The 15579-nt window shown below is 36.5% G+C and overlaps 1 protein-coding gene across 3 annotated transcripts in view; it reads right to left on the bottom strand.

Moving 5' to 3' along the window:
- Positions 1-6550: 6550 nt before the first annotated feature.
- The window catches only part of LOC135208837 (phosducin-like protein), a 36417-nt gene continuing 27388 nt past the window's right edge, over positions 6551-15579 (bottom strand). For all 3 annotated transcript variants that reach the window (XM_064241401.1, XM_064241402.1, XM_064241403.1), the window contains exons 8-9: positions 9852-9957; positions 6551-9027 (exon numbers count right to left, since the gene is read on the bottom strand). In XM_064241401.1, coding sequence (XP_064097471.1) covers positions 9855-9957 — 103 coding nt within the window. In that variant the 3' untranslated portion in view covers positions 6551-9027; positions 9852-9854. The remainder of the gene's footprint in view (positions 9028-9851; positions 9958-15579) is intronic.

Below are 15579 nucleotides of genomic sequence, written 5' to 3'. Positions count from 1 at the left end.
TTGTATGCAGTATATAAGTGTGTTATTCTTTCAAGAAATGTTTGATTTCAGTTGAACAGTAGCTACCATATGGAACTATTGAAAAAAAAAATTGTCAACGTAACTTTCTGTATTTTTCTTTATTGCATCTTGCTTCACTTAAATTATTGGCGTATTCAATTGTATATCTATATATATAGTATATATATATATATATATATATATATATATATATATATATATATTATATATATATATGACTATTAATAAATTGTATGCTGCAGGCACCCATGTTTTGATGCATTGTTTTAATCAAAGAAACCTATTTTCCTCATTGGCAATATCTTCTCAGAATCTCGCATAGCATTTCATCACCATTGAAAACTTTCAAAATCTATAAAAGCCCTGAAAACAGGAAAAAAGCTGATTATTGTATCACAGAATACTTAATCGCAATCCCTGTGATAGGTACCTCTTCAGTAACCACGTAAGCACTCATGAAATACATTTTAAACATTACTTTTTGAGCGTGTTCACACATACACACTATACATATAGTATATAGATAGGCTACATACATACATACATACATACACACACACACACACACACACACATATATATATATATATATATATATATATATATATATATATATATATATATATATCACATATCCACAGGTTTAAAATAAGAGACGGTGTAGGTCCTGACCGGTTTCGGCTTTATTTTCAAGCCATTGACAAAGGACTGATACATAGTATTAGAATTCACGAGTATATGTACTACAGAGACAGTACTGACGAACATACACAAAACCGTTTGAGACTGCAGATCCACCCACAGGCAGGTGTCAAGGTAGGAGTGGCTTTCAAAAATCCTTTGGGTAAAATTTACAATAAATTCTCAAGGGATACTACCGCTTAGGGTACAAGTCCACACCTGACAGGTGTCAGGGAGGCGGGGTTGAACATCTCATTACCACTACTGCCCCCTTTACTGTGTTTACAAATCCTATTTCCATATATCTCTACAGCCTACCTTAAAATTTAAAGTTTACAAATTTCTTTTGATATTAAAGGATAAAGTTTATACATTCCTTGACTGATGTTCATATTATTGTTGTAACTTTCTTTTATAAAACTAGATTCAATGATATTCCTTTCCAATGCATTATTAGAACACACCAGCTTTTTTGCCCCCTCCCAGTTAATAGCATGATTGTTCTCACTAACATGTACAAATATACCACTATTTCCCTGTGCATATCTCACACATTGTTTATGTTGTTCTATTCTTTTTTCCAGTGCTTTCCCCGTTTGACCAATGTAAAAGTTGTCACAAGACTTACACAGGATTTTATATACACATCCTTTAGCATTGTCGGGGGAGTTCTTAATAAGTAGCTGTTTCATTGTTTTATTGTTTTCAAAAACTACATTAACAACAAAATTCTTCAGGAGATGTGGGATATCTTTCATATTATTATTATAAGGTAGTACAAGCAAATTTTTGTTGTTGTAAGGTTCTTTTTGGTTTTGATACATGGTCTTTTTTGCTGCTTTTAAAGCATTGTTTAGTGCATTATCTGGATATTTCAGTTTCTTGCCTGTATTCCGAATCTTATCTATCTCCTCATCTATATATTCTGGGCTACATACCCGTAGTGCTCTTAAAAACATGGATGCAAACACTGACCTTTTAACCTTATTGTTTTGTCCAGAATAGAAATGTACATATGAAGAAATATTAGTAGGTTTTCTGTAAACACTATACTTTAACCCACTACTATTTCTCCGTATGAGGACATCCAAAAAAGGGTAGGCATTCATCTTTTTCTATTTACATAGTAAATTTAATTGATGGTACTAATTGATTTAACCAGGCAAAAAAGTTATTTACATCTTATTTTTCACCTGTGGATATGTGTGATAAATGAATCACGTGCTAAAGTTATTATAATGATATATATATATATATATAATATATATATATATATATATATATATATATATATATATATATATATATATATATATATATATATATATATTATATATATATATATATATATATATATATATAATGTGTGTGTTGAAAGAAATAACAAATGAATCCTAGCGATAAGCGTCAAAACTGCATATCGACTTAAGGACTAGTGAAAATTATCCATATTATCTACTGCTGAGGGCATTTTTGCTACTGAAAGTCAGTTATACAGACAAATATATAGAACTGAAACAGAAATTTCTCTCAGACTGTCGTATACACTGTTTCAAGTGCTTCTGAAAACAGAAATTGCTTGTTTGTATGGTGTTTTTACATTGCATGGAACCAGTGGTTATTCAGCAACGGGACCAACGGCTTTACGTGACTTCCGAACCACGTTGAGAGTGAACTTCTATCACCAGAAATACACATCTCTCACTCCTCAATGGAATGGCCAAGAATCGAACCCGCGACCACCGAGGTGAGAAGCAAACACCAAACCAACCACGCCACTGAGGCGGAATAAGTATTTACCTGAATGGCCTAGTGCTTTCCTCCTCCTTTTTTTTTTCATGAAACCTCCAAGATGAATATTGTTTTTTTTGTAATCTTTATTTGGTTACCATGATATTACATTTATTTATGAAAAAGAATTGGAAAATAAGATATCACTCATATGGAATTCAGATGTAAAGAAGTGAATGAAAAGCATGGAATGGAGTGGAACATAAAATTTATACCAAAGGCCAAGCACTGGGACCTATGAGAGCATTCAGCATTGAAAGGGAAATTGAGAGTATAAAGGTCTTTAAAGGGATAACAAGAGGAAAACCTAGCAGTTGCACTGTGAAACAACTGTTAGCAGAGGGAGGAAAGTAAGAGGGAAAAAATATGAATGGCAGTACAGTAAAAGGAATGAAAGAGGTTACAGATACTGGCAGAGGGGAAATTAAAAGTATGATAATTAAACTGGATATGGTCATAATACTTACTTCTTTTTTTTCCAAAATCAGGTAGTTTTAATTCAGTGCAAACTGATAAGTCTTCCTCAAGAATCAATTTGATTTTACAAATCCATTTACGGTGGCATCATTGCTAGAGGGTTGCAGTGAGTGAGACCTGTTCTTACAGATCTTTCAGTGATCATCGATAAGTACATATTACATGGCAGTTTTTTCTGTCTCAAAGAACAGCTTTTAATACAGGCGGTTTTCTCTTTCTTAGCCCACCATTTTTAGTCATAAAAGAGCAAAGTTTAGCTATCATTTCACTGACCTGTTGAAAAATTATTATACTATACAGTACATAGTTTAATTTATTAATAAGAATTAGTTAAAAATTCAGTCTTCAACCCCCATGTAAATATATTTGTAAACCTAGAAAACTATGTGCTTATGACACCATAGGTTATATTAAGCTGTGTATTAAAGTAGAAAGCCGGGAATCCTAATACTACTTAAAAATGAAAAGATCTTTTATCATCAACTTTAATCAGAAATTTACTATCAATAATTTTAATATCAATAATTAATAAAGATAGAGTTTGATAAAGTTATCAGAAACTTCAAATAATCTGGATATAACGAATTAACATCAAATTAAACATCCCTATTACAGGCAGTCCCCGGGTTACGACAGGTTCAGCTTACGACGTTCCGAGGTCAAGGCGCTTTCAAATTATATTCATCTGAAATTATTTCCAGGGTTACGACGCATGTTCCAGGGTTACGACGCCTACAACGCTCATCTGGCAGAAGAAATATGACACCAAAAATGCAAAATAATCAATATTTGAATTTTTTTTTGATGAAAAATGCAATAAGAATGCAGTTTACATAGTTTTCAATGCACCCAAAGCATTAAAAGTAAGGTTTTCTTAGTATTTTTTATGATGTTCCGGCTTACGACGATTTTCGGGTTACAACGCGTCTCAAGAACGGAACTCCCGTCGTAACCCGGGGACGCCCTGTATTCAATACCAGATGATCTATACACCTAAATGAATTTTCATATCTACATTTGCCTTCTAAGGGATTAGATTCACAAAATAAACTGGCCCATAGGGATATATATCTTTGTCTGTAAATTCTATTATCAAAAGTAATGTAGTTATTGTTGATACAGAATTTTAGTTTTACCAAAATTACCTTTATCTTTTACAGTATATTTCTATACTCTGTTTTTTTCCATCTGTCCACCCGCCTGTGGCTGTGTGGTAACACTGCATCCCGGGCTTTAGATAGTTACATTCAACAATTATAATAATGTCCTATTTCGAATATTAACGGTGTAATTTGCATACAGTAAATTATTAAAACACTTTTCAGTGCAAATGTACACCCAGATATCCTTTTATTTACCTAAAACTTACACATAGCGTCACTATCTAAAGCCCGGGATAATCAGAGTCAGTATATGCATGTACCGTACACAGCAACAAAACAATATGGCAACAATAGAGACAATATCATCAGGCAATGCAGTATACAGATATACTAAAATCAAAAGAAGATAGCATAAAATTACTTAGACTCTCAAGATTATTGTTACTACATGCCTGAAACATTTCTAATATTCTGTTATTTTTGATGATCCATAAGTGGAAGCAATAACCCTGCCAGAAGTATGATGATCACTTGTCAGTGTTCTGGTACATACATTCTCCCGCAACGAGAAAGAATTCATGGGGGAAGTCTTCCTGAACTTCTTATACAAGACTTTAGATTTCCCTTCTTACTCCTACATGGAGGAAGCAATTCCACAGACAAAATGGAGGATAAAGACGAGCTCATAGACATCAGAGATAACAAGAAGCTGAAGAGTAAGCCAGATCTTTTGCATGATTCCTTGTCTCCTGACGAGGTGGAACGAAAGGATTTGTTACAGTTGGGGTAGCTAACTTTCCTTGAAGGGGTAGATCCGGGTGCTGGAGAAAGAGGAAGGATGTTGGTACAAGAAAAGAATGGGTTTGGTGGCACCACAGAAGTCACTGGGGGGAGAGAAGCAGGTTGCACATATATTACAGGAGATTGAGTACAATCCTTATCCCTACATAAAGATTTGACTGATTTTGTGAAATTTAGGGTATCAAGCCTTGTACTGGAGCAATTTCAGTCATTCAGCACTTAGGACAGAGAAGAGTTAGTGGTTGGGCTGCAAGATAAAGAGATCAAGAATATAAAGATGAAGTACAAGGATCTAAAGGTGGAGCTGGGAAAAGACTCCAGAGTTGTGCTATGAAGTAATATTTGAAGAGGTTACACAGTAAGATTGAAGAAATGGAATGAGAATGGAGCTAAGGTAAATGTGGGTACAGCTAGGAGCCAAAGGAAGGCTGTGGGTACAGCTAGGAGCCAAAGGAAGGCTGTGGGTACAGCTAGGAGCCAAAGGAAGGCTGTGGGTACAGCTAGGAGCCAAAGGAAGGTTGTGGGTACAGCTAGGAGCCAAAGGAAGGCTACAAACTCCCTTTAGTAATGCCTCCATTGCACCACATGAAGTGCGCTGACTCTACCCTACCTTTACAGCTCCCTGCAAATTGAGCAATACTTATATGAGTCAACTGATATGGGAAACCAGAACCAACCACACGGATATCCAAATCCATTGCACTGGTGTTGGTCACTTTTTTTTCCAAAATGAACGAAAAAAAAAAATTACACAATATCAAAAAGGACATTACAAAAAATGAAAATCAAATGTGATTGCAAAGCAACACCAGTGGCAAGCTACTCATCCAGTCAAACGAGCATGCAGGGTAGAGAGCAGGGAAACATGTCTTCTCTATCTTATGGCTAAAGAAAAAGTAGCTAACGTTGGAAGGTAAACTCCTTGACCCCACTATAACTACTTAGTTACCAGTTAAACCACTAACGCTGCTCTGGCAAAATGATACTCCTACATATAAAAGACAAAAGTTGGTATTCCCATAAGAACAAACATGCATACGGACAGAGAAGTGTTTTTGAGTGTTATCCCAAGCAAATACTCTAAACCAAAGACTGGACGGTCATGGTACAGAGATTATGGCACAATTCAAGAAGACTGGTTATGTTATCACCTGATGTATTTATTTATGCATTTATATGCATAGATTTTTGGCATTATGCAAAGCTAATGCCAAGCACTGGGGCAACTAAGACCATTCAGTGGTGCAACAGTAATTGACAGTAAAAGGTTTGAAAGGTGTTACAGGAGGAAAACCTCAAAGCAGTTGCACTATGAAACAATTGTTAAGAGAGGGTGGCCAGTAAGATGGAAGAAAGAGAATATGAATGGAGGTAGTGTACACGGAATGAAAGTAGTTGCAGCTGGGAGCCGAACGGATGCTGCGAAGAACCTTAGGTAGTGCCTACATTGCACCGAATGAGGTGCACTGATGGCACTACCCTCCTGTGGGGATCGCCTGATGTAAGGAAACTATAAATGAGACATCTGAGATGACTCAGCAGACGAAGGTATGTTGAGCAGGCTCTGAATACCAAAAGGACTTGTTGGGGTTAGATATTTTCAGAAATAAAAACAGAAATACTGCAAAATTCATTGTGAAGTGTTAAAATCATCAAAAGAATGATTGAAAGAAAACTTTGTTGTACAAATATCTAAATTTTTTTTATTAAATTACTTACAATGCAATGCATAATATGAGATCAAGATAAAACTATGTAATCAATGCAAATTCAGAATTTTTATATATTAACATACCAGCTAAGGATAAACAAACTGGGTACAGAATAGCCTTCAAAAGGAGCAAAGTATCAGTCAGACCCTTTATTTCCAGTATACAAAAAATTATAATACCTTAAATAATCTAATGGTTTCAACGTATTATTCATTGGGAGCTTACTTACAAATATGCTAATATCTTCTTCTTTAAACAATAGACAAAATTTAGTCAGATTGGATGTTGTCATCTGCTATTGTCTACCACTAACACCCAGAGTTAATGACACCCTATGTTGTTCATTATTGCAATATGGCTCTCTTGTTTAGTATTGGAAAGAAACGGGCTTATGTAAAAAAAGTGGTATATCATATGAAGTACAATAAACCTTTTTGCTTGTGAAACTATAAAATTAGAAGAGTTCCCCTGAATGGGAATGATTAGAATCTGATTTTCCTTAATCTTGATAGCTTCACAAAGTGAAATTATACACGAATATCCATCATCACGCCATGCTTCATACACCTTTGCCCTAATGCATGGTGTAGTGCAATTGTCTTGTAGGTTCAGGTAAATTAGTTTTGAGCAATAACTAATGATGCTGTACTTTGACACCTCTAAAAACATTGAAAAGAATAACTTGATTAGGTGAATGGAGAATTTGGATGGATAAAGCACGTACAAGCTAGCTAGTTTCCTAATGAAGCTAACTAAATTATGTCAACAAATGTGTTTTACCTTAATAAAGCCTCTTGACTCACTGAACTTTTATGTGGACATTGACCAAAATTTTCTGAAGAGTGAAAAAGGAAGAGGAGAAATGGTTAGAGATTTCTATATTGTAATGGAGGAAAAGGGAAAGTACCCAAAAGGCTTCAGAAATATTCCTAAATGATGATGGTGTCAGTGTTGAAATTTATCAGATCCCTACCCATGTAGGCATTAAGTAATTTTATATCTGAATTGGCCACACTCAGTTGACCCAAAGATTCTTGATGAATAACTCATATGACCCAATTCCTGTTTGAACATAATGCAGGTCAACACAAGCAGTTATGCATAAGAAAGGCCAATCTTCAACCAACAGTAAATGTCAAGTTTTGAGCTACAAAGGGAGCCTGTACTTGGTTAAAACAAATAAGCTCCTGTGAACTAGAGATAACAAACCTACATTGAGATTTAATACGTATTTAAAAAATACTGAGCATTACTTTTTACTGTACGTACTCACAGTTATTATAATTGCTGCAGTTACCACATGTTGAAACCACCAAAATAATTACACTAAACAATATTGCACTGTGTTCCATTTTAAGCATCCGGTGATTCTACTTCTAAAGCATAATCATCATAATGGAGAAATAAATGGTCTGATTTCATTGCACAAGTAAATACATTAAAGAATATAAACTTAAAAGTTAAGTATCCTATTCAAGAAAAACATACTTGCTTAAGAGAGGTTTTGTAAGAGTACAGCACATTGGTCATAACTGCTCAAAAAGAAAACTAGCAAAACTACCTTATTCAACTTTTATGTCTAAAAATCAGTGCTACAAGTTAAATGAATCCAATAAATTTTACATTTTTTCTAGATACATAGAAATGTAATGTCAAATTAGTATGTCCCTTAGTGGACAAATTAATTTAGCTTTCTGTTTTTCTTCTGTTTTTAATTTTATCCTCATCTGGGCATTCTACTCTGTGGGAGCTAGTTTTGCAAGTAAAGTTTTTGTTTGTTTGTTCCATAAGAATAATGCATTTGGGTGATTAAGACTAAAATATGTGAGAAGTACACCTCAATTCCAGTCTCATTTGCATGTTAATCTAGTGGGAAATATCAGATACTTTACACATATTTATTGATAACCATAAAACTTGCTAAATCTTAAGCATCTAAGTATTTGTCCTTATCCCATCTACCAGCATTCACAAGGCAATCACCACTGCCTGTACTTCATACACTGCTTTTGTTACCATCTTTACAATCTTTTTAAATCTCATAAAAACTAGGAAACTAGGTAAACACAATCTCTACCAACTTTTGACATTTTACATAATTTTACCAAAGAACATTTTAACAATACATTTTCAAATGCAGTCTCTACATTGCTTTGAAAGTTTAATCTACATAGAGATGAGGTAGAAAGTGTTTTCCTAATAGACAGAGATACAATGAAATTCCAATCTTTTTCAATCAACTAAACAAAGATTTTACGTGTGACTGTAGAGGAAGACAATTTGCAAAAAGATTAAACACGATGGTAGATGCACAAATATTAATACTTGATCAGGAGCCCTTTTAAAGAGTAGTCATTTACCCACAAGTTTTGCAAACGACACAATACTGTACCTTGCAAAAGCATCTTCAAATAACCTGCTCCTTTCAGCACCTTCAAAACCTAAAATTCAAAAAGTAATTTTTACATTGTAGATCACAAACATATATAAAATTTAGACATTAAGATTTTAAAACATAAAACATATTTTACATAAAAAGCCATCCATCATGCAAGCCCAAATCACAGTCATGGTGTCCCCAAACACACCAGTTTTGAAGTAATTATAAATGAGAAGAGCAGAGTAGCCAAGAGGCTAATCATGCAAGTATATCCTTGACCCACTGGTAATAACTGTCTACCTCACTGGACTATACCAAAAGAATATGACCTGACAAGAACATAGGATGGGAAGTTGGCATTAGGTCTGACTGATAGATTTGCATGGAAAATATGTTTTATTTTATAAAAAGAAAGTTATTTGTCCTTATTAAAACTGTCAGTCATATTGGCTTGAATTGCAGTTCAAACAGGAAGTCAGCACAGTAGTGACCAAGCCTTTGAAATGGTCTGACACATTCAATGGAGTAACTTAAACCTAAATCTCCTTCATAATCTCTAAGTAATAGTGTGAATCCATGATTATGTAATCAAACTAGTATTATATACTGATCGGTTGCCATCAAACCTGGAAGTCTTTTATTTCTAAAATTGAGAATTACAAAGCACCTCTCCAAATGACTTTTCTCCATTCTTTTTTACTCTTTGAAGTTTATATCTTTTTCTTCTTAGAAATCTATAAAAGTTTTCAAGGTTCCCAACTTCTGACATATGAACAAGAAGAAATGGGCAAAATGCAAAAGAACAAGAGGTTTCTATTTTTGAGTAATTTCTATTACTTGCTGGAAACATTGAATATAAGACGGAAAATGTGGTTTTTACAATACCTGTTAATCATCCAAGCTAAAGTCACTGTCGTCATCATCATGAGTTGGTATTGACGGTCCTCTAATGCTTGGTGGAACTAATGAACGATCCATCAGCATTCCATGTCTAAAACATGAATAATAGTAAACTGTAAAAACAGTCTAATAAAAATACAATAAATATGAATGAACAACAGAATCATAGCCCAATAATACAATATACATGTAAATATAATCTTGGAGATTAGATCATAAAGAGCCATCAGTCATGAGACATCAAGATTCCTCTTCATTTTGGATAATACTGAGTCATGTCAGGCAAACTACATACCAAAGGTGGTAGGTGACTAACACACTGAAGTGACTCTTTCTGAAAGAATGTTCATAACTTCAACATAATTCACATAGTACCGGGAGTATGTATTATGTTTCACCACTCATAATTACCGACACCAAAGAGAATAAGGATATTGATTGAGAGTTGGCCCACTTGGAGACAAGGGTAGAAATTCACTCATGCCAACCTGCCACTGGCATTTTACTCTGTTCCTCATTTCCTACCCCTTGCTTGGATTTTGTCAAACCTGACCAGATATGGGCATTAGATATATATTCCATTGGACTACATTAAAATACAATATATCATGTTTTACCATCATATATAATAGGTCCCCAGTGAAAAGGCATAAAAGTACTAAGGAATACTACGTAAAATCAGTATTTTCTACTTGGACTTACTTGTGATCTTGTGATTTATTTTGCATATAATAATGCCATGAAATATAAAGTTTACTTTATTGGGGGAAGTTATGTATGCTATATACTTTTATATGTGAAGTTAATTACTTTATTGACATTATATAAGATGAATACCTAACTGTATGTAATGGTATCTATAGTACTGTTAAGCATAAGCTATCAAATGTTGAACTGTAAAATTAAATTACTAAAAAATATATATATATTTTTTAGTAATTTAATTTTGCTAACATATATATATATATTAGTGCTCCCCACTTTTCCACGGGGAAAGGTTCCATAACCCACCACGGACATGCAAAATCCCTTCTAAAAATGCTTATAACAGCCAAATACCCTGTACCCCTTAAAATGATATTGTTAGAATACAATAAAGTTTTGTACATACTTACCCGGCAGATATATACTTAGCTTATGTCTCCGACGTCCGACAGAAATTCGAATTTCGCGGCACACGCTGCAGGTAGGTCAGGTGATCTACACCCCTGCCGCTGGGTGGCAGGAATAGGAACCATTCCCGTTCTAGAACCAGATTTTCTCTTCCACCTGTCTCCTGAGGGGAGGCTGGGTGGGCCATTCATCGTATATCTGCCAGTTAGTATGTACAAAACTTTATTGTATTCTAACAATATCATTTTTGTACATGCAACTTTCCCGGCAGATATATACTTAGCTGATTGACACCCTTGGTGGTGGGTAAGAGACAACTATTTACTGAATAGACAGGTAAACAACATACGTTGTAGGTAATAAATAAATAAAACCTTGGTTCCTACCTGTTCAGGCGGAAGATTCCATGGCTAATGCCTAGGAATCTGCTTCGCCTCAAGAGCCTCAGCGAGGATGTGACCTATGGCTAAGAGTTCTTGTGGGTCTGTTGATGGGGTCTAATCCATTTACTCGACAGAGCCTCTTACATGACAATATGCCTATGCCTAGTGGCATAATTAAGGAGCACAACACCGATCCCGATCACCTGATCCTAACACGAGGGTTAGTGCTTAAGTTGAAAAGAGTTATCCCCAAACTCCTTTCAAACAACCCAAAGAAAAAACACGACGTTAAATAAAATTTAACTCACTAGTTAAGGATCAGTATCGGCTCCCTATCCCAGCAATGTATCCGCAGACACGTATCAACCAAGAGAGAAGGATCTCTCGTAAGTTATCATGACATTATTCGGATAATGGGAAGTCAACACAGAGTTGCATCTCCCGTATGTGACAGCTAATATGTCCTTATGACATATTGTTAAGGAAAGAACAAGAATTCAGAAAAGCTCGCACTTCATGCGCTTTTAATTCTCAGCTGTTTGAAGGAATCATCAATGCACTTATCAAGTGCTTAGGAGATCACATTGTCTCAAAGAAGGCCAGGGCGTTCTTTGATATAGATCTCTTCTGGGTGAAGCCTGGACCCTGGCTAGCGCTTCGTGCCTGGCAGGCGCCTAGCGCGTGTCTAGCGCCTCGCGCCTGGCTGGAGCCTTGCACCTGAATGACGCCTAGAGCCTGGCTGGAGCCTCGCGCCTGGATGGCGCCTCGCGCCTGGCTGGCGCCTCGCGCCTGGCTGGCGCCTCGCGCCTGGCTGGCGCCTGATTGGCTCCTCCCTCCTGGCTAGCGCCTCGCGCCTGGCTAGAACCTTGCGTCTGGCTGGCGCCTTGCGCCTGGAGCCTGGCAGAAGACTTCATGATTACTGTCTATGAGTCTGCATGCCTCAAGAGTTTCAGCGAGGTAGGAACCTATGACTGACAAACCCTTCTGTATCATGTCAATGGGGGCTAGCCCGCTTACACGACAGAGCCCTCTCAGATCGTGCCAATGGGGGCTGACCCACTTACATGGCAGAGCCTTACCTGTATCATATCAATGGGGACTAGCCCTCTTACATGACAGAGCTTTAGGTTTCTCTTTACTGGAAGGAGCCTTGCGCCTGGATGGATCCTCAACCCTGACTGGAGCCTAGCCTTGAAGGAGCCTGGCTTGGCTCCTCCACACTTGCTGGAGCTTCGAGCTTGGAAGAGTCTCTAGGCTGTCTGGCGATGTCCACATCGGACACTCTTATATCTGTCCGATTTGTTCGCCTCTGGCGCATTTGCGCCAGGTTGGAGGCCCGCTCCTTCTCAGTATCCGACCATGACAGAGTTCCTTGGAACTGTCCGCCTCTGGCGTTTTTCGCCTGTATTGGCATTTGGCGCCTGGCTGGCGCTACATTATCCGAGAGTCCTGAACAACCACATAGTTTATCAGGAGACTGGAGAAGGGTGGAAGAAATTCTTCCCCTTTGAGCTTTTGGCCCCTGGCAAGGGGAGGTGATTGTAGTCAGCTACATCCAGTAGACGACAGGATATCTAACAATACGAGAGAGAAGAGTCTTCCTCTGAGGAGGATCCTTCGTGAATACTTCCTTTGCTAACGAGATCTCTTCTTACATGTTGATGAGGCTCCTCGTTGCAGAATTTTCCCTATCCTTGCCCGAAGGAAGGGAAGGAGTCTGGAAGTCGAAGGAGACTCCGAGCTGAAATTGGGCGGAACCCTGATTTCTAGCTCTTATTGTATCCTTCTGAATACCTTCTGGGAAGCATTTCGAGCCCTCATCGCACCCCGAAGACTCTGTAGGCAAACGTTTAAACCATCTCTTCTTCTGTAGATGAAAATGTAAGTACCCTGCCTGGGCAACGAAACTTCTATCTGAAAGCGTTACGTCAGGAATAGAGGGTTTTAGTTCTTTTGCCAGACATACTATGCTGGCAAGAACCCATTGCCGAGTCTCCATTGAATCTGATGCGAGATTCCAATGCACAAAAATTCACTTGTCTTCTTGGTCGTTTAGGGCTAAGAGAAACAAAGAATTCCTTCATAAACTTTCTCAAAGAAGTTTGATGAGGAGCAGTTCCATTTTGTCGGAACACGGAATCTGTGGCCACAAAAAGATCCCATTCGAAGTACAGTGCTGCTCAAATCTCATGCGACATGTTTCCATAGGATTTCGTTCAAAATTCACTAACTGGCAACCTAACAGGCTCTATATCTATCAATTATTTCAATGCGGAAATGCGATTATTGAATACAATAAGGTCATAATATGCTTCATAAGAGTGAAATCTGTCATATATTTCAAAACTGTAAAAAAATGTCACGTGTAGCAAATTTCAGAAAAATCTCTTTCGAAACATTTTCAAAACTTTCGTTCATACATCGCTGAAGCATTTGACCAAAATAAAGTTATCATCAAGCATCAGTTCAAATGTTAAATAAAGAAACGAAAAAAATTATCATAGCATTAACAATGTTTCAAAAGCAAGCATAAAATTTTAACTAGTCTTATTTTACTGCTTTTACACTTCAGTGCTGAAAAAAATTTAAAAATGTATATACAAAAGTAGAATGCGCCCACCGTTATCAACGTTTGAGGGGAGCGTGTGTGATGGATCATTAGTGTCGGTGCAACAACAACCACCCAGTGTAACATAAGTAGGTCTACAATGACTAGCGACAATGAAATTATCTTGAAAATATTTACTTTATATGATTTAGAAGAATATTATGATTTTCATACATAATCATTTGTTATAATTCTTAAAAATTTTAAAAAATGATGGTATACTTGCAAATATTCGCATATGCAAGTATTCTTTTGTCAAAGCCAAGATATTGTTCCTAGGCCTAGGTGTTAGATTTCTTTACTTTACACTTAACAGTCGCATATTTTTATTAACAATTTCTGGCCAGAAAGCAAATGAGGTTATCCACACATTCTTGCACTTCAAGTTACCTTATGAAAGAATAAATTATACACCAAAAGCGAGCAGAAGGAATTTTAAGAAAATAATATTTTAAACCAGTTGAAAAACAAGTGTTCCATACGTCTTGATAGTTAATACTTATGATATTTCGATTAATAGCCATCTTCTCCGTATAATCAAAATCAGCAGCAATTTTTTTTCCTCAAAGAACACGTAATCTTTGCAAATAAAAACATCAGTAACAGATTACATTTCAGAAGACTTAGAATATCTTTTAGGCCTACAAATCATTTTGCAACATACAGCCAGCTTAAACGCAGTCTAAAATTTCAACATTCAAAGAAAACTGGTTGTAATTCATATTCTATCGTATTCATCAAAGACCAGGTAATCTCTACAAATAAATTCATTAGTAACAAATTAGGCTACATCTCAGAAGACATAGATTATATCTTTAGGCCTATGAGACATTTTGCAACATACAGGCAGCTTAAACACAGCATAAACTTCAACATTCAAAGAAAACTGGTTGTAATTCATATTCCTACTTTGAAAATATTGTCATGACTGTTGAGCTCATAATGCTGCAGACGTACTAGTTATGTTGACCAGTCCGAGGAGCATGTTAAGTGCGCTTTCATTGATGGCACCACTAACCTTATCACACCGCACTTTGAACCAAGCAACATAAAACAAAAATCAGTTCAAATCACACAGAGTGCGAATCATACAAATGCATAAAAGGGATCATATTTATATAACCAAAAGGAAAATAGGGCTAGCTGAGAATTCGCAAACTTGTCGACATGTATGACATTAGAAAAAAAAAGTATAACACTACTTGGCAACGTCACGTTGAGTCTGAGGATCTGGACGATACAAAAAGAATCATGTCGCATGAGATTTGAGCCCCACTGTACATGATATCCTACTCTTGTCGTATTGCGGTATCGTATAAGATCCCGAAGATCTTAATCCTCTGTTATCTTTAATTCCCCTTGTAGAGACAGAGTATAGCCTTTTACTGCGTTCATTGATAGCAGATATATACATAGGTGATTCTTCCCTCTGAAAGTGAAGAAAAAAAAAAAACCTCGCTATGTGGTTCACAGAGGTATCGGAAGAGGACAGTTTCCTCATTCCATCTAGCACGATCTGCAGCAATTCTATGTCTTAGCCATGACTATTGTCATTTACCTTGAAAAATCCTCTCATTCATGTCCACTTCTGGTCAGTCTGCACGCGGAC

Source organism: Macrobrachium nipponense, chromosome 35 (genome assembly GCF_015104395.2).
Source record: "Macrobrachium nipponense isolate FS-2020 chromosome 35, ASM1510439v2, whole genome shotgun sequence".
NCBI lineage: Eukaryota > Metazoa > Arthropoda > Malacostraca > Decapoda > Palaemonidae > Macrobrachium > Macrobrachium nipponense.
This window is presented reverse-complemented; position numbering and strand designations above follow the sequence as displayed.